The sequence below is a fragment of the Kockiozyma suomiensis genome (assembly GCF_038497685.1).
Source record: "Kockiozyma suomiensis strain NRRL Y-17356 unplaced genomic scaffold V2V93scaffold_8, whole genome shotgun sequence".
NCBI lineage: Eukaryota > Fungi > Ascomycota > Lipomycetes > Lipomycetales > Lipomycetaceae > Kockiozyma > Kockiozyma suomiensis.
The window spans coordinates 439,646-462,321 of NW_027117671.1; the positions used below are offsets into that span (position 1 = coordinate 439,646).

A 22,676-nucleotide genomic window follows, 5' to 3' on the forward strand; every position below is an offset into this window, starting at 1 on the left:
GCGCGGCGGGAGACAGAAGCCATTCAAAAAGTACCTCTGCTGCAAGCTTATCGTTGGCATTTAGTATTGGAAAATACAACTGGCTCTTTCTTACAGTGAAATTGACTATGGTATGAGCACTTTGCTTTGTTTTGCTTTATGCTGTTGTATTTGTTGAAAGGGAGAGAAAATTGACTTGCCGATCTGCTAGGCCGACGAGACCAACGCTTTGCGGTTCTCGCTTTCAGGGCATCCGGTTGCTCTAGGATTCTTCCTGGGCTTCCGCTTAGGTATGTATTTCACTTGAATTTATATTTGTAAGAAATGAATCATGATTATTGACGGGTATCTTAGCTGCGCTGTTGACATATATCTTTGGACTCATCTTCACGAGCAACTTGTACGTCTATCAAATTGTTTTACAAAATGCAATTGAGGAGTTGTGCTAATTGTTGTTTAGTGTGCTTATCTTTATTATTGTAATGTTGCTTCTGGCTGCAGACTTCTGGAACGTTAAGAATGTTTCGGGGCGTTTACTCGTTGGACTTCGGTATGTGTAGATGCAGTGTATCGCTAAGAAACCGTACCAACCTTTTGAGCAGATGGTGGAATGAAGCCTCCGCGAATGGCGATAGTGTCTGGGTTTTTGAAAGCGCCGACGTAAGTAATTCAGGGAATGATCGAGAACATTGATGGTGAATCAAAGCCGCTAACTATCTGATTTGCAGCCTCAACGGCAAATTAATGGCACTGATGCCAGATTCTTCTGGACTGTATTGTACAGTACTCCTGTAATCTGGAGTTTGCTTGCTCTTCTTGCTATCCTCAAGTTTGAGCTAATTTGGGTACGTCAACTTTTTCGTTTTATTCCACGAGACTAATCTGCTAACATAACATATCTACCAGCTTTCCCTCGTCGGTATGTGATAACGCGCCAATTTTCAAGCTATTATCTACTAACTCTGTGCAAAGTCATTGCAGTCATTTTGTCAGCAACAAATGCTATGGCATTCACTAGATGCGACAGATTTGGTAAGGCAAATGGTATCGCTAACAGCATGTTCGCCCGGTCGTCGCGCAGTATTATGCAGCGATTTGGTGGATCTCTGATCTCCCGTCTCTACGGTGGCTAGTTCATTGATAAATGTGAAAAGAAGGTCAGTTAAAAGACGTGCATGATCTTGGAGCAATAACACAGATACTTTCATATTGACTCTTGAGAGTTTCGAAAGAGATAATACAGGATGAAGTTTTATATTATTCATAGAAAAAAACTATGCTAATAATAAAGTGAAGCAGCCGTCGTAAGCTGATTCCTGCCAATCTCTCACACTAATTTGACGTAATTTACCTCCATCCTAATGGCAGAATGTTTCTGAACTTTTGTCTCAATCTTCGTCGTTGCAGTTTCCGAGCTATGTCCGAATGCACCTGTATCATATACTCATTCCACTCATCTCTGATCTGCTCAGTGCTTGCTGCGGGTGTTGAATTTGTAAACGAGCCTTGAATGGTATAATTTGTCGATTCGAGATCGGTGGTATAATATTTGCGCTTTAATCGATTTACAAACTCATCCGCCATATGCTCTGCTTTTTCAATTACCGAATCTGGGCTCTCCGCCGAATCCCAATGAATAAGTCTAACTAACTGCATAGCAATTTTGCGACGCTGAATGGCGAAATCCTGAATCCTCTCCATGTCTCTACAATAAACACAAGTTCCAAACGCAGAATGCTGGCCGCGCCTAAGATAATACCACGAATTGATAATTAGTGGATCCGGCGACTTCTTATCGGCTAAAAAATCGAAGGCGTCGACTAATTGATTTTCGGGAAATTTTACGTGAAAAGGGACGTCTGTTCCGATACCTGTACTGATAGATTCGCAGTTGAAGTCTGGATTTGTCGCGCAAGCGTGTACAATAGCCGCTGACGACTCCGAAAACGTCGCGTTGGTACCCCCGGAGTCTTCTAATCGGAGACATGATAGCTGCTCGTCGTTGTTGCATTTTTTTACAGTGTGGTGCATTACCAGCGGATGGAGAAAGAATGGAGCAACAATGAAAGTGGGCTAAAATAGGTGAGGACTATAGTACAGGGATCTGGTTCAGGCTGGTTTAGAACGTTCATAGATCAATTGATTCAGACTGGCGCGAAATATTCTGAATAGCGGATTATACTCTATAAAATACTTGAATTATTTAAATGCTACTAGATACAACATATCACGGTCTCAAAGAGCTGCATAACAAAGCTTTCTTACTCCAGATATCTATTTGTAAATGTAAACATAAATATGGAGCAAAGCTATGCGCGCCGCAGCATAACATAGCTCATAGGGTACGGGGTATATTTACATATATGCGTAAACTATAATAATAATACACCATAAATATTAAGCGTTAGTTGCATTAATGAACTCTAATGTACTCAACCTCGGTAAGCGTAGACCGGACAGTTCGCGTTCATCACTTATACTCAATATCATCGACCTCCATAAGTATCAATCGCCACAAACTTAAAACAAGCTACTAAATATTTGCTACTGCTGAAGGATCCGCCGATGGCGTCCGAGAACAGCTTGTTCTCCGACTCTCCATTAGGTGTTTATCTAAAGGGTACGCATACCAGTTCTAATGTTTACCTTCTCTCGCTCGCGTCACTGCAAACACACTCAACTAACAACGTTATTTCGCTCTAGCCGCCGGTGATGAAATAGTCACAGACTGTGACAAGGATTGTGAGTCTTATGAGTCCTCAGTAGAGTCCGCAATATCAAACACCGCACAATATGCGCCTCTGTTTACCAAGCAGCGAGAAGTGCACTCTCGTGGTCACTCGACTATTGCGCAAACTTCAGCACCTCTACCGCGACCGGACAAGAGAAATGGATCAAATGGCCTTAGACAAATACCTAATAGAACTGGATTACGGGCGTTGTCGTTGGGTGATAAGCGATCTATGCGAAAAATGCGCTTTCAGTTTTTGTTTTCTGTAAGTCTGCTTCCTCCACGCCTTTGCTTAGAGTCATGATTCACTTGCTAATGGCAATATCACTACAAGACTCCGCTAAGAAAACGAGTTGGTACTAGAGAAAATTCTAAATTTCTGGAGCGCTTCAGATACATTCTCGTCACCTCGCAGCTACTTGACGAAAATGTATCCGCAGCAACCTACGGTCGCGCAGAAAACATATCCGATCCAGAGCTTAATGATTCAAGAATACAAGAAAATAGTGGCTCAGGAAACCGCCAGCTTGCTAAATTTGGTGGAAGTCCCAAATATTGGGCTGGCAATGGAGGCTGCGTGATTGTCGTAGCTGTGTTGCTGTTTTGGATTCTGCGTTCTGAGGATAGACAGGATCTCATTGCTTCGAGATATAAAGTAGTCGTGAGCATTGTTTTGTTTTCAATATTGTTTTCATTTCTGGCCGCACATAACGTTTGTGACCTCTATTATAATTCTTTTTTGTGAATTTCGGAATCTAACGATGATTTATACAGTGGAGGAAACGATTACGATCTACCCGTCGAAGTGCAATTAAATGCGCATCCCAATTTGTCAAAGATAATCGTACATTTGACATCAACATGACTCGAACGATTGGAGTAGTTCAAGAAATCGACTTTATTGCTCGAGGATTCAATATTGCTGAACAAGCGCCCTTGAATACACACAGTTCACCTACACCGGGCTTGCCACGACAGCGCAAAAATTCAGTAGGTCAACGTAAATGCAGAATATTGCGGAGTCGGCTTTTGACTGTTCTTGATTTGAGTTTGTCAATTTATCAACGGTCATATGATGAATTATCTCTTATGTGCAATCGCTCGGATTTGGACAAATATTTCGACATTTACGATTTGAATTCTGCAACTGCGGCTCAAAATGATGAAGACGGTATAGTAAACAGGGATACAAACGAAAAATCGAAGTTCGGAGATTTTGAAGATGAATCAGACGAGGAAGATGAGGAAGCGAGAATTGAGTCGCTTTTCCAACTCAAGCAGAGGTTCCGTAAACTACACCATACACGACGAAAGTTTCTCTGTTGCTTGTTGGCTATGGAAGCCAACGGCGACTCGCAAGATTCAAGCAAATGGGACGCCGCAGTGCGGAATTTGGGATTATTGTCTGAGCTTGTGAGCAAGTCATCTGCTGATCTCGAAGAGTCGCTTCTCCAAGAAGATGTATTGAAGATGATTAACTATTATGCCAAAGCTCAAGAACAGCAGCAATCGCGGGAGGATTCCAATGATACGAAGAGATCAATGTCAGGAGGTAGAACAGGGCGCCGGCGAGCTCGTCTGTCGTCAGAAGAATCGTTTCCATCTAGCAATAGATGGCGGTTTCACTTGCAAGCTCTCAGCAGTATGTCAGCAACTCTTCGGAATCTCGAGGCGAAGATATGTATGCTGAGAGAAGATTCGATGGTGCTGGAGCGTCAGGAAGCTAGACGCTCACAGCAGCGTCAAGTTTCGCCGTCGGCAAATTCAGGAAGTCAGAGAAATTCAATTGATGGATTTTTAGTGCGTTCAAATTCTGGTCTTCCGATTGATGCAGGTCCTGGTTGCCGGAGATCTGCGCCCACTCCGGGATCAGTGAGCCAGGCGCAATATACCGATAGCGTTATAAAGCAATATAACAGTCTTGGAAATGATATTTGCTCACTCCTACGAGAGTGGGAAAATGGCAAGACGAAACTGTATGAGGCCGTTAAAACGAATCCTGAATATACGGTGAATCCCAACAGCGGTTTATTGCAACAGCAGCAACAGCAGTCAGAAATGACCTTATCTTCGCCGTCACTTCCGATATTGTCATCACCCAATAGTTTAGTTTCAGGAATGACTTCTGACAGGTCTCTAGTGACCGGATCACCATGGTCGCCACAATCATTTGACGGGAAAACCTTCTCGCCGTTTACTCCGCGGGTACGTAATCTAGATAATCGGATTGACGACGACTATGAAGCAGATGACGATGATTTCATTCTTGAAACGGAAGGTACACCGTTGCCTCTTGCGATGAGATCGAAGATGGTTGATGGAATTGCGTCTGCGATGGTAAGGCACCAGGATCGGACTTTGCGTGCTCAGAAAAGAAAGGAAGAAGAGGAAGAATAAGTATATAGACATGGTTTTTTAAAATGGGCCTTATCTGCGCTTCTGCGGTAGAAAGAGGTGGGGCACTCTAATGAATTTGAAATGTACGACGCTTAATTGCTGTGGACGTATATTTACAAGTATTAATTCACCTACAGATATGGATAAAAATCCTTCCCAGTATTCCTTACAGCTCCAGTCAAATAAAAGAAAACCCAAGCACCCCATACAACATAAAACAAAAAGTTACAAAAAAAATATCTATCATTCAAGTATAGACAGGCAAGACGTGTCTTAACGAATTCTAGCCAGACGAGACGTATTAAGATGCACGCTGATTTCCACATCTTGAGTCTTCTTATTGAGTCTATCCACACGCGGGATTTGTGAGTCAAGTTCAGAATGTAGAGACTTCGCCATAGAATTTAAACGGTTAGCAGCCGCGCTAACGTCATCCAAAGTGGCGTCAATATCACGTTCGAGTTCAAAATCTTCTTCATCAGGCTCGAATTGGAACCGAGAAGCTTGAGCGAGATCGGCTTTTTGTCTTTGCATCTGTTCACGATAACGCATCTCAGTTTCGGTGAGCTGACGGCGACGTTGACCGGGAATGTTACCCATCGCTTCGCCGATTCGCTGTTGCGCGGTATATTGCTGTCGTCGGTTTTCTTCGCGTATGTCTTGTTGAGAACTGAAAGTTTCGCGAATCTTACGTTCTTGTTCTTGTAGTCTGCGACGCGAGTTGAATGGGTTTGATACATGAACGGCAAACATTGATCGATTTAAGGATTTGAGTTCCTTGGCGTAGTCTTCGGCGAGCTTTGACTGGTTCTCCGTCACAGCAATCGACGCCTCAGCGTTCGCGATCCGATCGCTTTGCTCACCCAGCATCGCCAAAGTACGCAGGCCAGAGGCCTCGGCTTCTTCGGCGTATCTGCGCGCATTCTGCGCAGAATTAAGAGAAGCGCCCTTGACGTACTTCATCTGTGCCTTCATAGCCTGCACTTCTTGCTCCTCTTCCTGCTCTTGCTGCTCTCTCATCTCATCAAAATTGACAGTTGACGATCCATATGAAGTCTGAGCGTAAACATTTTCGGTCTTACCGCTCGAAGGCTGCTCGCCATAACGAGCCGCGCGCTCGGCTTCAGTCTCCATGATGGATGGATCATAATCGCTCGACTGTTGCTGCGCAAATACTTGAGTCTGCATCTGTTCGGGTATATCTTGTCCACGAGAAGAAGAAGCCTTGAGCTTGAATCTGTTACGGGTGCCTTTAAAGAGCTCTTGTCTGGTTGAATCGGCAATGGAAACGGCGTCGTCTTCCTGTCGCTTACTTATTGCCGGCGAAAGAGTATTTACACTCGTCGAGCTTCCGTACTGCGATGGCGGCGCACTGTGGTAACTAGGTGCTTCGTCATAAGATGCGTAATCAGGGAGTGCGGGCGTTGACGCGGTTGCCGCCTGATAGGAGTTGTAAGGGTTGTGATTGCCGCTGCTGTGCGATGCGTAGGCGGATGGAGACGTAGAAGAAGTCGAGACTTGAGGCCGGCCTCGATCGGGAACATATGCGTTTGAGGAACGAGCGACTTCATAAGGATTGCTTACAGGCTCTGAGCTTTCGTACGGGTTCGAAGATGAAGGTTCGTTACCCATACTACTGCCTGCGCCGCCGTAGGGATTGGCGTTCCTGTCTGATTGCGAGGGCAAGTTTTTCGCCCTTGGTACAGAATTATAAGTAGAGTCTCCAATAGCGTATGGATTCCTGCGACCCTCGTCGCGCTTGGTATAGTCAGGACTGACCGTGTAAGGGCTGCCATAGTCGTTGGCCGAGACCGACATTTCCGACGGCGTCGGTGAGCTAGCGCGTTTATTGCGGCCGAGTAATTTCTTCATATTGAAATAGTTCTAGATCTGAGTTATGCGGGTGCTTGCTATAGCGATAGTGGTGACCACAACGTAGCAATTGAAACGAGAGAAAATTGCGGTTGGAAGGGGCTTTTGAAGGCGTATTTTTGGGAGTTGAAAGGAATCAGAGGCGCAGCGCTTTGCCGCACACGGGAAGCAGTTACCCGGGTTGAGCCGCTCTATGTACGCATGTTCACGTGACCTTGACTGGTCTGTGCCAGTCACGTATTCCCGTGTTAGCTTCAGTCATTAACGTTATTATTCATTATTATATACAATGGAATGATGATTCAATACGACATCATGCAGTCTAAACGGTCTATCCGTATCGCGCAAGCCTAGTAGTGTTCAGATAAACTCCTAGCTCTGTATCTTCAGTTTTCTTTCCGAGCTTCTTTAACCGCGAGTTCTGGTCCTCAACTTCTGAAGAGATCGCCTTTGCCATTGAATTTAGTCGCGAGGATGCAGTGCTAATATGTTCAAGCCTTTCTTCTATATTGTGCTCATCGTCAAAGTCCTCGGTATCTGGCTCAAACATGTACTTTGACTTCTCTGCCAATTTGACTTTGTTTTCTAGCATCTGTTGCCTATACTTGAGCTCTGAATCTGTAAGCTGACGTCGTCGCTCACCTGGGGCGTTACCCATCGCTCCTGCAATATGCTGCTGCGACCCGTACTGGCGAGCTCGCACCTCCTCTCTCTGCTTCTGTTGCTGTTGAAAATCGTTGCGTAGCTGGAGATCCCGCTCGGCAATTTTCTTGCGCGAGTTGAACGGATTCGAAATATGCACGGCCAGAAAATTTCGGTTTAAATCTCGAAGTTCGTTGGTGTAGTCCTCGGCTAGCTTCGTCTTATTGGCTGCAATGGCGACAGAAGACTCTGAATTACCGATCTGATCACTTGCTTCGCCTAGCATCTGCAGAGTGTGCATTCCCGATGCCTCGGCTTCCTCGGCGTATCGTAGAGCTGTATCTGCAGAGTCGACTGTTTTCTTGTTTGTAAACTTTATCTGCTGCTTCATGGCTTGAATTTCAGCTTCTTCATTGTCTTGCGATTGCAGATCGTAAATCTGCTCTGACGACATAACCCGGTCTTCGGGAATTGTGGAGGAGGTCGAATGCGCTTGAGCGTGCCTCTGCTCTCTTTCTTGTTCAGTCTCCATGATTGATGGGTCATAGTCACGACTGGCTGCTGGAAACTGTAATGGCGGCTGCTGCCGCTGTTGTTGTGACTGCGGCAAGCTAGAAACCGACGGCTTCTTTCGCCTAAGTAACTCTTGACGTTGCCAGTCAGTAGATTCGGCTGCAGAAGGATTGTCATAAGGACTAGCGCCTTGTTGGTCCGAAAGGGCAGGGTTGTACACTATCGGATCAGAGAACCGTTTCTGTTCGCTGGCATAAGGGTTTCGATGTGAATTAGCGCTCGGGGCCCTGTTGCGACGTGGAGGAAGAGGAGGATTAAGTGGTGGAGCGCCGTTAAGACCAGGGACGCGAGTGGGTGAGAGAGGAACAGTGGATGACGCGGTCACGGGAGGAGATACCGACGAGAGACGGCCGCGGCTAGCGTAGGGCGACTGCTCTTGCGAAACCAAGGCTGGCTGAGACTGAATAGGTTCCCTTCCTGGAGCCCTGGCATATGCGGAAGAGACCGAATTGTAAGGATTGTTGTTGATAGCGTAGGGATTGAACGATGAGCCGGAGGGACCGGAGACAGGCTCATCGCTGAGAGAGTCTGCTATTGAGTCTTGGTCAATGTCATCGTAGTCTCCGTCTGAGCGAGATCTGTTATGGCCATGCTTTCCAAACAGCTTCTTGACAAGAGTCATTTTTGAATGTTTTACAAGCGGGGAAGTAGAATAGGGGGAAAATATGAACAGAATAGTTAAAAGTGGCGCCCTCAGACTGAACGCTTATAAGTCGATCTCTTGGGTCACGAGCTGAGTATTCCATTGGTTTAGGGTATTTAATAGTAGCCCGCCGCGATCCGAGGTAGAATTGTGAGTTGTCTTTCACAAATACAAACTCCATAGTATCCATAAAAACCACTGTCAAATAAAAACTAGTATATAATTAAAGTTGCAACTGGAATACTGTAAATTTCCGCATTATATTTCCCAGAAATATTCAAGTCACATGACCAGATAAAACTCTAAAATCTGCCCCGATTGCAAACGAGTGCGCGACGAAAGCAATAGTCTCCGCATTGGTTGATTTTCTGTCTTGTACTTTTTGTGCTATATTTTGCTGTCTACAGGCTAGGCCAAGAGAAGTGAGAGCTTCTCATTTGGCTGCTGTTTCGTCCTCTGTCGGTGCGATGCCTTCTGCTGCGGACCAGCAACAGCAACAGCAACAGCACTCATTGGCAACACACGGCTCCGTCCAAGGCGTACAATCAAAAGCTCCAGCACCTCGCTCGTCAGCCATACGCCGCCGACGAGCTACTGCTCTTGATAATGACACTACGGCAATTGAGAACGACAACGATGAAGATGAGAAAGATCGCGACAACGATGATGGCGACAAAGACAGTAGTAGCCGAATACGGCTTACTGCTAATGAATACAGGCTTTTACGAGAGCAGGAGCAGCGGTTCAGAAATCTGATTGAGCAACAGCAGAGTAGATTAATTTCGGAGAATTCTGCTAGTTTCTTTGCTGACCTGATACCTATGGCATCTCAGTGAGTTTAATTGTCTTTGTGCGATAACTTTGAAAGAGAGCTGACTCGATTCAGACTAGCAAATAGTATGCGGTCTATGCCTCCGATCCCTGGATATTCTGAATCATACGAAAATACAAACAACATATCATCGCATAGTACGCCAAATTACAGTTTAGGAGACGCTGCTTCCAGTGGCGCCGATCGTCTCAACTCTCTCAACTCTCTAAATCCATTCAGCTCTCTCGGCGGCCCAAACGTCGGTACTGGAAATCTTCCTGTTGCAGGCTCGGCCTCAGCAAGTGCGGTTCCATCTCGTAGGTCAAGTCCAAGACCAGTCGTGAGTGAGAGAAATCTGAAAGGTTTGATCAGTCCTGCTCAGAATGTCGCACATATGATCTGCAAGGTACGTACATCAACCTCTCTTTGTATACTCATTTAGTCTCAAAAGTTTTGAGTTTTTTTTTAACGTTTGAATATAGGCATTATCTCTACCTCCTAGTTTATATGGCGTTTGGGTGTGTCTAAACGAAACATGGAAACTACGATTTTCGCCCGACTTTTCTTCAATGGGGCTGGAACTCTTTCTCGCCGCTCTATGGGTATTTATTCTTTCTTATTTTGCATGCATAATGGAGCTAGGTCTTTTCTAACTTGTCAATAGGGAGGAGTATCCGCGTACCTTTCCTTTGCATTTATCGATGGTCTTATGCTGAGATGGTACAGTTCTCGATGACTCTATATACATTTATGATTTCTAACGCAATTTTACACTTCGACAGGCTAGTCATGTACTCATCACCCGCGACTATTGTCCGGCTACTATCAATTAACGCACTAATGGCAGCCATCACAAAAATCATACTCGACACATGCGCCTGCGATCCGGCAAGCCTTCTCGCGACATGGATCTTAATTGCCTGTATCTTGACCGCAGCTTACGCAATTCAAAACTTCGTCACGAGTAATATCGCGATTGAGCCGCGTGCGCGACGTGTGGATTTATATCATATTGCTGTTTTCGCGGTAGTTCCAGTCGGATTCGCGAGTTTTATCACAATGATCGGGCTAATTCGGAGTCTGGTTGTTGTGCGGCAACAGTAGTCGCATGTCTTATTTAGCTACTATCTTCCTTTCTCGGCTTTGTTTGACATCTATTCACATTCTATCTACACGCAGTTTTCATTGTATTTATTTAGGTTTTGCATAAAAGGAGTCATCTGCTAAAAAAACTGTTTCCAACCACTATTATCGCTCGCATTTGCAAGTGATTACAAATGACATATGGCACGTGATTGGATGTTGAGTCAATACGAGCATAAGTGCGTAGAATGTTCTGGTAGCGTGGCTGTGGTTTGCGCCACAAGAGGCTTTGCACGTGATGAGGTCATCAGGCCCAAACGCGTGAGCTTCTAAGGAACTTCATTTAAATAAACTCCCGCCGCCAGCTTGTTTCTTGTATTTCCACTATCTCTGCGCTCTTTGCAGTTAGCACTGTTCGAAATATTTCATAGAGGCAAAGTCTTGTATTTAGACTTGCTTATTTACATTCTATCTCTTATCTCAATTGATAGATATCAGTACGGCATTCTGCCGATAACTTAACTGATTACGAATATCATTTATCAGCTATGGATAACAGCCACAGCAACAACAGTAACACCGCTCCTCCGGGCGAGCACCGTCAATCGCCGTCGCCACAACCAGGGTTCCCGCCCAATGTCTTTTTTGTGAATTATCACTTCACATTTTCGCCGCCGAACGCAGGTTTCCAACCAGCTGGAGACGAAACCGGACAGCAAGACGAGCAGCAGCAGCAACAGCAGCAGCCTGACACTCCGCGACAAGCTGCTCCGTTTCAAGGGTTCTTCTTCTATACCATGCCTGGAGGCATGCCAGCTGCTGGTAATGGCACCAATAATCAGAACATGCCATTCGAGTTCTTTGAGGAACCGCCTAAGCCTCATGCTTCAAAGTCTGCTGTCGCAGCATTGGAGGATGTCGACTTGTCCTCGATTTCCGAGGCTGACCGTACATGTTCAATCTGCTTCGAGCCATACTATGATGCGAAAAGCCATGTTGAAACTCTCAATAAAGATGCAGTACATGACCACTCTTCTGATGTAGCTACACAAGCCGAGTCTGAGAAGCCGACGGTGGCTGATGCTGCCCATAATATTTTCGACACAGAAGACGAGAAGAAAGCTACAGACGACTCGGAGCATGTTCCATTACAGATGCCTTGCGGTCATATATTTGGCAGAAACTGTCTGAAAGAATGGTTGGCGTCGTCGACTACTTGTCCACTGTGCCGCACGGCAATTGAAGCCGAGACACAGGAACCGCGACAATTTCGGACGTCTACGTTTCTCCAGAATGGATTCCCTCTCTTCATTGGTCCACTTTTCAACATCATTGCTGGAGCACGCGCTCGCTCTACTGCTACTCCAGATGCTCAAGGTCACGAATCGGCAACGACTCCTGCTGAGCCTGCTGCTGCTGTTCCGGCTTCAGCACCCGACACTCCTGTCGCTACCCCTAGTCAAGCGCAAGGGCCTGCTATTTCGCGTTCACTGAGCTTCACTCTCTCGGCTCGCAACAGGAACCATCCATACCATCGTCGCTCGGCACCAGGTAGTTCGACGAGCTTGACTAATGTGTCCTCGTCCTCGAGTTCATCTGTATCCTCCTCTTCTGCGACTCTTTCTAGTTTACCTCCTACACTCGAATCTGTTCTTTCACGTCCCGATCTCGAATGTGGATCGGCATCACTGGGTCTCTGCGAGGAATCAGGTCCGTACATTAGACTTACTTGCGGCCACGGGTTCCATGAGGATTGTCTACGCAGTGCAACGAGGTCGCATGGCGATGCGGATATCCCCATATTGCGTAGCGAGGAAGATATTTCCAGTGCCGGAATTGATGGACCTAGGGTCTATAGAGAAGTATGGTGCATGAGATGTCGACGATACGTCGATGTCGATGTGTAATATTTTTCATTTACTTTTTTTTTGGTTGGTTTCCTTGGGGGGGGGGGGGATGTTTTTTTTTGATGCTTTTTGGTTTTTCAATTGCATTAGGTTCCGGTGCATATTAGTTTGAATTTTGTATTGTTTTGGAATCATGTATATGCGCGATGGGTTTGTTTGATTAAGGATTGTTTCGTGTGCATTACGAGGCCTTGCATCGTTATTCACGTGTATATTATTACTATTGAGTATTTTAAGGGACGATGGGATGTATAATACTGATATTCACTATTTTTTATGTAGATCAAAGTAATGTAGGTATTTAATAAGTATATGAGTTGCAAATATTGATTTGCAGTAACTTTATTAGTGTAAGTAAACCTGGACTAATGCAGATGAAAGTTAAAAACTATCGTAGAATAGACTTAGATCACGGTGGAGCAACCACAGACGGGACAATAAAAGAAGGCAAATACGAGAGAGATACAGGCAACAACACAAAAACATAAAAAAGGGAATGAAAGCAATGTCATTTAATATATCTGAATTTGTGACCATTGCTCCACAGGCTGTCGTCTCCTCAGCAGAGCCGTCCGCGTCGTCATCGGCTTCGATATCATCAACTACATCTACGGCGAATACAAGTGTAGATGGATTGAATGGGTTTGCGATTGGACAACAGATAAGCACGATTGAAGATCAGGTTCCTTCCATACTTGACGAGAATGAGACCAGAAGTAGGAGTCATAGCAGTAGCAGTACCGGTAGCAGCAGCAATGAGTTGCCACGAAGTCTGGTGTGCAATCGTTGTCGACATATGAAATCGGTGGAGGAGTTTATGAGCATGGGGAGACTTTTGAAGAGGTGTGCACGATGCAGGGAATTGAGTTCTCAACTAAAGAAAGAGAAGGTAATTACTTATGATCTGCTGCCAGCTCCTTTTTTAAAGAGATGATCTTGCTAACGGAGATGAATCTAGAGGAAGCATGATTTGCTTAGAGCTGTCGAGGCACAAGCATTAGAACCAGATCCTCCTGCATATGAGAACTACTATATGTTCACTCGCGACCTGCGCAAAGATCTAATCCGGTACTCCAACACTACACCTACATCAACACCAACTCCCTCATCAACCTCTCCGAGTCCAACATACAAGCATGAAACAAATACAGAGTTTCTACTAGGTCCAAATTTTAGTCTTCCATCTTTGGGATTACTTGATACCCAACTTGAGAAATGCTTCGCGACAGTAGAGGAGCCTAAGGAATTATTTGCAGCACTTATTGATGCCGTATACGAGAGTACAGGATATCTATTCATCCGACGCAATATGAAGCGTAATGTGGCAAAGAAAACTGTGAAAGTATACTACATATGCTCGCGGTCGAGAGAGAAAGCAAATATGCCACATCTAGAAGTTCCTACAAAGCGCACGCGTATGTATCTCTTCGAATTGTCTATTCGGAAAGTGAGACTAAAGACCTATCTACAGACCGACGAGAACTATTCGATTGCAACGGCAGCTTGTCAATGAGAGCAAACTTTGCTACGCACAGACTACAGATGCATATCAAACACAGCTGTATTCATATCTCTGCCGAACGGCGGCCGTTCAAAAATAAGCCAATATCATTGCGAACGACGGAAGACATCAGAGAAATCGAGGAGCACGATACCTCGGCTATGGCACAAATAAATGGTACTAGCGGGGGATATCACCACCAGACTGCGCATCCTCAGTGGGAGAATATGAGAAGCGTGTTTGAATATTTATGTGCGAGCTCGAATAATCTTAATCGTCCATTGCAGGATTATGTTATGAATAAGTTGGGAGGTCATCGGTATTTAGAGGAGTTTCTTGATTTGGCGGCAAGCAATACTATAATCGAATAGCATGAAGAATGTACGATGAAATAGGTTATGAGATAGAATTTATTATATATAAATACCACTCAAGCGGACTTGCACTCTTGCTCGAGAATGTAATCGAAGCCGTAGTTTAGAGCCTGGAAATGTCCACCTTCGGGTCCTTCAGGAACGATGAGGGTAGCATCAGCACCAGCAGCCTTTAGCATTTCGACTAGCTGTCGAGAACCAGAAAGAGCAACAAGCAAGTCAGACTCGCGGTGAATGATTGTGACTTTGATACCCTTGATTCCCTCGATGGTGGACAGATCTCCAAGAACGGGCCAAGGCTTTGTAGCAAGAGTAGCGCCAAAGATTTCGACGCAGGAGAGTGCGTAGCCCCAGATGCCTTGGCGGAAGGCCTCGTAGTTAACGTACTGCCAGCCAAGAGCTTCGACGGGGTGTGTGGCAAGAAATTCCTTGTCTCCTGGAGGCGACATACCCTTCATATTTTCAATAACGTTTGAGCAATCGGTGATGGCATCCGCATTCGAAACGAGCTTGTAGAAATAGTAATTGGGGTGTCTGAGAGCAAGCTTGTTGGTAGAGGCGGCACCGGGTGTGAGCTGGCTCCAGGTGGCTTCGTCGTCAAAGTAAGAGGCCGGGCCAAGACAGTATACAGCACGAATCTTTTCGGGAAAAGTTTTGAGGATAGCGAGGACATGAGGACCTCCGGCCGAGAAGCCGCAGAGAATGATTTTTTTGTTGTCAAGGCCTAGATACTCGAGTAATTCGCCGACGTCGGAGACGGCCGTCTCAATTATGGTCTTGTTAAGAACCGGAAGAGAGGTAAATCCAAGACCGGGGCGGTCCATGGTGAGCACGCGGATATCCTTACCCTTGAGCGAGGCGCCAATTGGGAGCACACGGGATCCCGGGTTTCCATGCTCGTAGACGACGATATTCTCTGAATCGGCCGAACCGTACTCTGCGTACGAGATTGTGCGACCAGACGAAGGCGAGACAAAGGTGTGCTCTGAATTTGCGTAGTCGGGGTACGAGGAAGCGGGCGGATTTGACCGCGGAGAGTTCTTTTTGAACTTGAGATACTTGACTGGGGCAGGCAACGGAAGGGAGATAGTGCCAGTGACCGAGAGCAGGGCGCCGACGACAGCGACGCCGGTGGCAGCAGCGGCAACGGCGAGCAGAACTTTCTCCTTCGGGATAGACATTGCCAAGAATGAATGCAGATTATGGGAGCAATGGAAAGAGAGGAGGAAAGGTTAAGAGAGGACGAGAAGAGAAGACAAAGACGAGAAGACGATGTCACGGGAGTTGGCGGCCCATGACTCGTTGATAGTGGCTGGTGGCTGAGGCTGGCACAGATAGCACGTGCGCAGCAGCGCGCGAAAGCAGGAATGGTCTAGCTGCGAAAGCGCAGACAAGGCACATACATAAGAGATGAGGTTGATGGGTCAAGTCTATAATCGGGCAGGTAGCTGAAAAGAAATGGTTCGAGGAGTATCCGCAGTAGAAATGGCAGCCTGAAGAAAATATTACTGCAAGGAGTAAGCTCGGCCAGATAGGGAAATCGTGGCCGACGCCCTTATCTTATCATCGTCGAGGTAAGGCGATTTTTGCATGTCGCTCCACCACCGCTGCGATAAACGAAAGCAAAAGGTACAGAGCTCATAAAGCTTGAGTACTTTATACGCTCCTTACTATTTCTATTAAACCTCAGTCAGTGACTAGACGGCGGAGGCGCTGCCTGTGCGTTCCGTGGCGTAGGCCGGGTTCTTTCGGAGCCAAAACAACGAAGGTCCTGCCTCCTATCCTCGCCGCGCGGAGCATCGTTATTCCACTCATTAGTTGTCTTCGCTCTCATTCGCTCTTATTTGCTTTCTTTCTTTTCGTTCGTTATCCGGGTTTACTTATATCTACATACACAGTTCTCTCGCCCGTTGACACTGACGCGCACGTACTCCTCTGAACTCCTCTCCTCCAGCATCGTCCTGGCTTCCGATGACTGCCGCCAAAAAATCGCTCTTAGACGGCCCACCAAAGGCAAAGCAGTCAAAGAGCCGTAACGGTACCCTCCTTTGTCCTCCACTTTCTTCTTTTAGTCTTTTCTGACTCTCATTTTGTTTTAGGATGCTCAACCTGCAAAGCAAAGCGACTTAAATGCGACGAAACTAAACCGGCCTGTCTGCAATGTATGTTCATCTCCGATCACTCTAGCTACTCTCTTCCTGGTCTTGCAGAGGCTTGCAATGCCTTTCGGGATATTTAATTTCACATGACTTATCTTCTTTATTAGGTCGCAAACGCAACGTGGCATGTGGTGGTTACAAACGCGATTTCAAGTGGCGTCTCTTCGAAGAGTCTTCCATCTACAAACGACGAAAAGGCGATGAGCCTTCTGATGCAGACGCTTCCACTATCTATGCAACCTCTCAAAGCTCCACGATTCCTTCAAATTCCACTGCGATCGATAATCATGACCTAACTACTACCGCCTCGTCTGCGTTCTTCGTCGGCACTCAAAGTGATCCCCAAGTATCGGACATATTATTGCAGATGCCTGCATCCAACTCTGTCGACTCGAGCACTACCTCTTTGCCGGCTTTGAATCAGCAACAAAGTCAGCAGCAGTTTTCGAATATGCGATTCTCTCCACCAGATATGGCATCTAGTCCAGCGATGCTCAGTTTCGCCATGCAGTCTCATGACATACTCTTCTCGGCCACCCCTGCCTCTCCGAAGTCCATTCTCGCCGCCCTTCCATCGCCTGACCCAATCGAGTATCTTCAATCAACATACACCCCTGCGCTCAACCAGAAACTTGATCATCTTTCTGAATCGATGGCTTCGCTAGGCAGCCACCCGCTCTCACTTTTGACGCCAAATCTTATCTTGTCCTCTCCCAACGATGACAATGACAGTGAAGACAGAGTAGTAGCCTATCGCATCGATCCTACTGGTCCCGTGAGCTCGTCAGATGTAATGCTCATCCCAACAATGCCATCACTTGATCCTACGGCGCGCACAGCCCTCTTTTTTCATACAGCCACTGCGAGCGTCATGTCGATGAAAGATACCCCATCAGATAACCCTTGGCGCACCCTTTTTTGGCCACTTGCTCACTCACATATGGCCCTCTACCACGGCCTTGCAGCGATGTCTTCTTTCCACGCTGCGGCAACTCACCCTGCATATCGTATCGAAGGTGTCGATCACATGCGTCTCGCCATCTCTGAACTTGTCAACGGTTTGAACAACAACATGCCAACTGATGTTGCGCTTGCTACGACTATTACCCTTGCTTTTGCCGAGGCATGGGATCGTCATATTTCGACGGGAATAGCGCATCTGCGCGGTGCAAAAATTCTCATTAAGCAATTTGTCAGCAGTAGACGCGGTCTGCCGGTCGCTGCGCAACAGTCCCAAATGGAACTCGATCGTCTGAGTCGCTTCAGGAGTTTGTATAATGCATGGATGTACATTGCCGTGATTGCGAAACTGACTTCGGATGATGATGATGAGACCGGTGGTCCGGTATCGCATGACGAAACCGATATATTTGCTTCTGATGGAGTCGATACCGTTGACCCGCTCATGGGCGCTGCTCGCACTCTTTTCCCTATAATGGGTAAAGTAGCTTCTCTTGTGCGGCACGTACGTCTCTCGGGTCGTGACGATATATACCTTGCCGGCGCGATGGTGCTTAAGGACGAGCTCGAGGAATGGCAACCATCTATAAAGGCTTCTTTTATTGAATGTGATGACCCAGCTTACGACAGCTCGTCATGTATTGCTACCGCTCAGGCATATAAGTACGCGACGCTACTCTACCTATATCAATGTGTACCATCTCTAGCAGAGTACTACCCTCCCCGTCGACCAAGTACTGATGACGACACAGCCTCCTCTTCCGTTATCAAGGTCGAACTGGGTGTGCAATCCGAAACCCCTACCAAAGTTATCACCGCCAAACTGCTCGAGATGCTCGCCTCCGTACCAACAACATCGCGTACTTGCGTGGTGCATATTTTTCCCTTACTTTCGGTCGCGTGCGAAGTTGACTCTCCTCAGATGCGTGCTATCGCACGGAAGCGCTGGGCTGATCTCTCACGTTTGCTGCAGATGGGAAATGTTGATCGTGCGTTTGACGTCATTGAGGAAGTATGGCGTCGTAAGGACCGCTTGAAGGACCAGTGGAAGATCAAGGTTGGATTAACGCATTGGAGTACTGTTATGCGTGAATGGGGATGGGAGGTGCTCTTAGGATGAGCTACAGTACTTTTTGTCTTTATTTTTGCATACACATGGATTGATTCACGTATTTGAATCTTATTATATTATTTATGAATCGCTATTTTTTTATTTATTTGTTATAGTTTTATTTGTTATAACGGCGCTTGGAATATTCTTTTGGAGAAAGAGATGTACTTGTATAAATGAAGAATGTATGCACGTGTAATTAATAGAGAAAGCAGACCCACGAGTCAAGTCAAATTTACCTATCTTCAACTTGATCTTATCAGCCCCATACCTCTGGTCTTTGCGCAACTGCAAGAATATCAAATGTCGCGAATTAGACTCGTCAAACTGCCACCACCTCGTTTGCTAACGCTCGATGCTTACGGAACTATATACACTCCGCGTCCATCAGTTGCAGAGCAATACGCCGCTCTCTACGCACAACACCATCCAGCCATTATCACCCCACCGACGCCAGCGCAAATCTCGCAGACATTCAAATCTGCGTACAAAGACCGCGTGCGTACACACCCTAATTATTTAGGTGGAGAAACTGAATGGTGGTATGCCGTTATACGCGATACATTTGCCGCATTTTTGAGTGCTCCGGAGGAGCTGGTGGAAGATGCATTTATAAAGGCTGTGTATGCGCATTTCAATTCCGGCGACGCATACGAGATGTTTCCTGACATCCTGCCATTTCTCGACGATCTGAAGGACGCTAGTAAGGAAGGCACTACAGTTGGCATCATCTCAAATTCTGATACGCGATCGCGTACAGTTTTACGCGCATTAGGCGTGTTGGCTTTAGATGACGGAAAACAATATGCAGCAGAAGGAGACAGACGAGGCGTCAATGGGCACAGCTGGATAAAGCGTTTTCGAGACGTGGTACTCTCATGTGAAATCGGCGTGGATAAACCAGATCCTCGTATCTTTGAAGCTGCCCTAGTTCAAATACTCGACAAGAACTTCACTCCTCCAACTCATAATGAGAATGTGACTGAAGATGACGCACTAGTTGTTGCTGCACGAAATGTGCGGTATTGGCACGTCGGTGATGATTACGATAAGGATATCTTTCCCATTACTACACATGCATCACTATATGGATGGGGAGCGATATATATTAATCGAGATTCTACAAGTCCCGTTAAATTGAAAGACAGCGGACGCGTCATTGAAGTCGCAGATTTACGAAATTTAGTCGGGATATGGAGCTCTGGTGTCGAAGTACTACTCGACAATGGATCTAGCATATAGTATGTATAATATTGCAATATCAAAATACAAAGTCGTACAAACAAAACGCAAAAAAAACCGCCGATTTTAGACAGAAAAAAGCAAATACAAATACATTCCAAAACCACATATAAGAGCAGAAAACATATCCAACTGTATTCTAGCTTTAACATCAGGAGAATACCTTGCTTATACCAAGAATGTCAACAATCGCGTATCCCATGCCATCTCATTCTTGTTTGGAAGCAGAGTTTTTATTTTTTATCTTTATCCTTCTTCCAAAACTTTTGCTTCTGTGACATCGAGGTACTCTTAAACCTCGACAATCCACCACCACCTTCTTTTTTACTCTTCAATTGTCCCGACTCACCTCCATTACTTGTGACCGACGGCGCCGGCGTCGTCATATCGCTCTTATTCGCCGTCGTCGATGACAGCGGTGTACTGTTCTTCCGAGGCGGAGGAGGCGGAGGTGGTGTAGCTTTAACTCTAGCATTACCATTCAAACTCACCGGTGTAGTTACAAACGCAGGCGGTGTAGGCGGAATCAGTTTACGCTGCGACTCACTAGGCGGTTGCTGGGACGACAACACTGCAGAGTTAGTCGAACTGGCAGACGACGCTGACGTCGAGGACGAGACTGTTGACGGCGGCGTAACAGTCGATGAGACAGCACTACCATTCGCTTTCACTGTCTCCGGAACATCTTCTGTGACAAACGGGTTTGTGATCACCCTTGCCAAATCGCTATCTGCCCTTGCCGCCGTTGCAGGAGCAGCTCCATAACGTCGAGCGCGTTCGTATTCGACCTCTGAAATCTCTTGATAATATAAAATATAGGCGCACGCGAGTCCCGGCTTATCGCCAAAAAAGTTGGTCACGTAATCGTCGTCTACTCGCTCCACCATTTCGTCATCATAGAGTACCCAACCTGCATGTTCAGTTTTGACAATCGACACATAATGACCATGGTATGGCCCGCCACCAATGTGTACAACAACAGAGTAAAGCTCGTAAAGCCGATCGGGATCCTGCACATCGTCGGTTGTATTGAAAAGGCGCAAATGGTAAGGGAAAACGACTTTGTGGAACAGTTTAACATTGCGCTGCATATCCTCGGTAAATTTGAATCGCTTGAGATGCAAACCAAGAATACGTGGTAGCCGCTTAATCTTCATTCGTTTTTCAGCTTCCTGTAGTCCACCGCAGCAGTCACAGTGAAATTTATTAGACTCACAAAGCATTTCTGAGGCAGAGAACTGCCGCAGGCATGAGGTCACTGATGAGTGCTGCTCGAGATCAATAGAAAGATCAAGAAATGCTTCGTCTCGCCGTGATACGTTCTCGCAGGTCAGACATTTTGTCTCTGAAGTGAGCAAACCTTCAAAAAGCTCATGCACCCATCGAGTATTAGGCACATTGGAGCTATTCTGCGACTGTAGTTTGAGCTCATGCTGCTCAATATTATCGACGACTTCATTTAGCAAGAAATTAAAAAATTCGTGCGCATCCTGGTGCATCGATGACCGAAACATCTCGTTCTGACGCTTAAGCACCTCAATCAACTTCGCCGGAGACACGATGCCAGTACGCGAACGGTTCTCAACCATGGCCTCGAAAACGTCTTTCAATGTGGTGAAAAGAGACTCCTGCATACCGTAAGTCTCATTCATGCTATGGTCCATGTTAATAATGGGTCCATTAGTCAGCGCTGCTTTTTTCTTCTGTTCAGGAGTAGCAGAGTCATCCCCACGCAGTGGGAGCGAGTTTGAGTTGAGCGGCTGCGGCAAGCCCGAACCAGTCGAGGACCCGCTGTTTTCTCTGCCTGCTATGGGAGAAGAAGATGCTGTAGGTGAAGTTGTGGTGGCACCGTTGGAAGAGGAAGACGAGAGAGCGGAGATGACAGAGTTGTTTCGCTTCGCTTTAGAGCCCTTTTTTGTCTTTTCCTCAAGCCTGGCCTGCTCGCGCTCTTGAGCCTCTTTCTCAGCTTGAGCTTTGAGAAGAAGCAGGAAAGGATGAGTAGAGTTGCCTTTGACCGATGTGCGGCGCTTGTGGGGAGCTCTTGAGGGGGGGTAATTGATGATTGCCTCACGGAATGGCCGACAGTAAAAAAGGCATTGCAGGACTGAGTTGCAGTAACAGGTGTAGCCGAACTATAAAATTGCAATAGTCAGACAAAGAGTAGGCAGGTAATAAAAGATAGCAAGAATAAAAGAGAGAAGGACTAACGTTTTCCATGCCAAAAAACTTGTCGCTGCCGTCATTCTGGTCAGGCAACTCTGCGATCGAGGCAGAATGATCGTTCAGATTGATCGCAGCTCCAGATGGTAGACTCGAGTAGGCCTGTTTTTGCGGAGAAAATGATGCGGTGCTCGAGGTCTGCTGAAAGTATAATAAGGAGTTATGTTAGCTGATGCCAGGAACAAGCGGGAGAGATACAAGCAAAAGCGGAGTCGGAGAAGACATACCGAAGCGCCGCTTGCGCTGCCATTGCGCCATTTGAAGAACGACATCGACAACTAGACACAAAGACACAGATTAACGTGCCCTAGACGGTACAGAAACTGGCAAGAGTCAGCTCGCAGACAGTGGGCTGCTTGTGTGGGGAAATGGCTCTGGGCGGCGACGCGGTCGAGCCCGTATCAGCAGGCTCAGTCGCACCGCCTCCACCGCCCCATCTGTCAGTGTGATCACGTGATTAATGCGGCTTAT

The 22,676-nt window shown here is 46.4% G+C and overlaps 12 protein-coding genes across 12 annotated transcripts; 7 read left to right on the forward strand and 5 right to left on the reverse strand.

Moving 5' to 3' along the window:
• Positions 1-107: 107 nt before the first annotated feature.
• Positions 108-1,112, forward strand: V2V93DRAFT_380726 (uncharacterized protein; the record flags this gene model as incomplete). The annotated part of the gene is made up of 8 exons (XM_066912071.1): positions 108-110; positions 191-269; positions 334-379; positions 440-529; positions 582-639; positions 708-824; positions 886-898; positions 952-1,112. The coding sequence occupies 8 exons, from the start codon at positions 108-110 to the stop codon at positions 1,110-1,112; spliced, it is 567 nt and encodes a 188-aa protein (XP_066765343.1).
• A 146-nt stretch (positions 1,113-1,258) lies between these two features.
• Positions 1,259-2,162, reverse strand: V2V93DRAFT_370878 (uncharacterized protein). The gene has a single exon (XM_066910375.1). It carries the CDS (start codon positions 2,008-2,010, stop codon positions 1,327-1,329), a length of 684 nt encoding a protein of 227 aa, XP_066765344.1. The 5' UTR covers positions 2,011-2,162; the 3' UTR covers positions 1,259-1,326.
• A 288-nt stretch (positions 2,163-2,450) lies between these two features.
• V2V93DRAFT_370880 (Mysoin-binding motif of peroxisomes-domain-containing protein) lies at positions 2,451-5,319 on the forward strand. The gene is made up of 4 exons (XM_066910376.1): positions 2,451-2,599; positions 2,683-2,975; positions 3,045-3,422; positions 3,485-5,319. The coding sequence occupies exons 1-4, from the start codon at positions 2,545-2,547 to the stop codon at positions 5,105-5,107; spliced, it is 2,349 nt and encodes a 782-aa protein (XP_066765345.1). The 5' UTR covers positions 2,451-2,544; the 3' UTR covers positions 5,108-5,319.
• Positions 5,200-7,085, reverse strand: V2V93DRAFT_370881 (uncharacterized protein). The gene has a single exon (XM_066910377.1). It carries the CDS (start codon positions 6,977-6,979, stop codon positions 5,381-5,383), a length of 1,599 nt encoding a protein of 532 aa, XP_066765346.1. The 5' UTR covers positions 6,980-7,085; the 3' UTR covers positions 5,200-5,380.
• A 147-nt stretch (positions 7,086-7,232) lies between these two features.
• V2V93DRAFT_370882 (uncharacterized protein) lies at positions 7,233-9,016 on the reverse strand. The gene is made up of 2 exons (XM_066910378.1): positions 8,649-9,016; positions 7,233-8,097 (listed from the first exon to the last, which is right to left on the reverse strand). Exons 1-2 carry the CDS (start codon positions 8,708-8,710, stop codon positions 7,311-7,313), a joined length of 849 nt encoding a protein of 282 aa, XP_066765347.1. The 5' UTR covers positions 8,711-9,016; the 3' UTR covers positions 7,233-7,310.
• A 63-nt stretch (positions 9,017-9,079) lies between these two features.
• On the forward strand, positions 9,080-10,995 carry V2V93DRAFT_370888 (N-glycosylation protein-domain-containing protein). The gene is made up of 5 exons (XM_066910379.1): positions 9,080-9,669; positions 9,724-10,054; positions 10,131-10,250; positions 10,313-10,368; positions 10,431-10,995. The coding sequence occupies exons 1-5, from the start codon at positions 9,305-9,307 to the stop codon at positions 10,750-10,752; spliced, it is 1,194 nt and encodes a 397-aa protein (XP_066765348.1). The 5' UTR covers positions 9,080-9,304; the 3' UTR covers positions 10,753-10,995.
• Positions 10,996-11,105: 110 nt separating this feature from the next.
• On the forward strand, positions 11,106-12,735 carry V2V93DRAFT_370890 (uncharacterized protein). Its single transcript, XM_066910380.1, has one exon. The coding sequence runs from the start codon at positions 11,280-11,282 to the stop codon at positions 12,636-12,638; it is 1,359 nt and encodes a 452-aa protein (XP_066765349.1). The 5' UTR covers positions 11,106-11,279; the 3' UTR covers positions 12,639-12,735.
• A 313-nt stretch (positions 12,736-13,048) lies between these two features.
• On the forward strand, positions 13,049-14,568 carry V2V93DRAFT_370892 (uncharacterized protein). Its single transcript, XM_066910381.1, has 3 exons — positions 13,049-13,527; positions 13,597-14,053; positions 14,110-14,568. Exons 1-3 carry the CDS (start codon positions 13,135-13,137, stop codon positions 14,508-14,510), a joined length of 1,251 nt encoding a protein of 416 aa, XP_066765350.1. The 5' UTR covers positions 13,049-13,134; the 3' UTR covers positions 14,511-14,568.
• On the reverse strand, positions 14,086-16,171 carry V2V93DRAFT_370893 (Alpha/Beta hydrolase protein). The gene has a single exon (XM_066910382.1). The coding sequence runs from the start codon at positions 15,692-15,694 to the stop codon at positions 14,570-14,572; it is 1,125 nt and encodes a 374-aa protein (XP_066765351.1). The 5' UTR covers positions 15,695-16,171; the 3' UTR covers positions 14,086-14,569.
• Positions 16,172-17,465: 1,294 nt separating this feature from the next.
• On the forward strand, positions 17,466-18,752 carry V2V93DRAFT_391540 (fungal-specific transcription factor domain-containing protein; the record flags this gene model as incomplete). The annotated part of the gene is made up of 2 exons (XM_066912444.1): positions 17,466-18,366; positions 18,442-18,752. The coding sequence occupies 2 exons, from the start codon at positions 17,466-17,468 to the stop codon at positions 18,750-18,752; spliced, it is 1,212 nt and encodes a 403-aa protein (XP_066765352.1).
• Positions 18,753-18,973: 221 nt separating this feature from the next.
• V2V93DRAFT_370898 (HAD-like domain-containing protein) lies at positions 18,974-20,047 on the forward strand. The gene has a single exon (XM_066910383.1). It carries the CDS (start codon positions 19,047-19,049, stop codon positions 19,983-19,985), a length of 939 nt encoding a protein of 312 aa, XP_066765353.1. The 5' UTR covers positions 18,974-19,046; the 3' UTR covers positions 19,986-20,047.
• Positions 20,048-20,218: 171 nt separating this feature from the next.
• On the reverse strand, positions 20,219-22,658 carry V2V93DRAFT_347134 (uncharacterized protein; the record flags this gene model as incomplete). The annotated part of the gene is made up of 4 exons (XM_066907904.1): positions 22,433-22,658; positions 22,194-22,346; positions 20,493-22,117; positions 20,219-20,408 (listed from the first exon to the last, which is right to left on the reverse strand). The coding sequence occupies exons 1-4, from the start codon at positions 22,475-22,477 to the stop codon at positions 20,219-20,221; spliced, it is 2,013 nt and encodes a 670-aa protein (XP_066765354.1). The 5' UTR covers positions 22,478-22,658.
• Between the last annotated feature and the right edge of the window lie 18 nt (positions 22,659-22,676).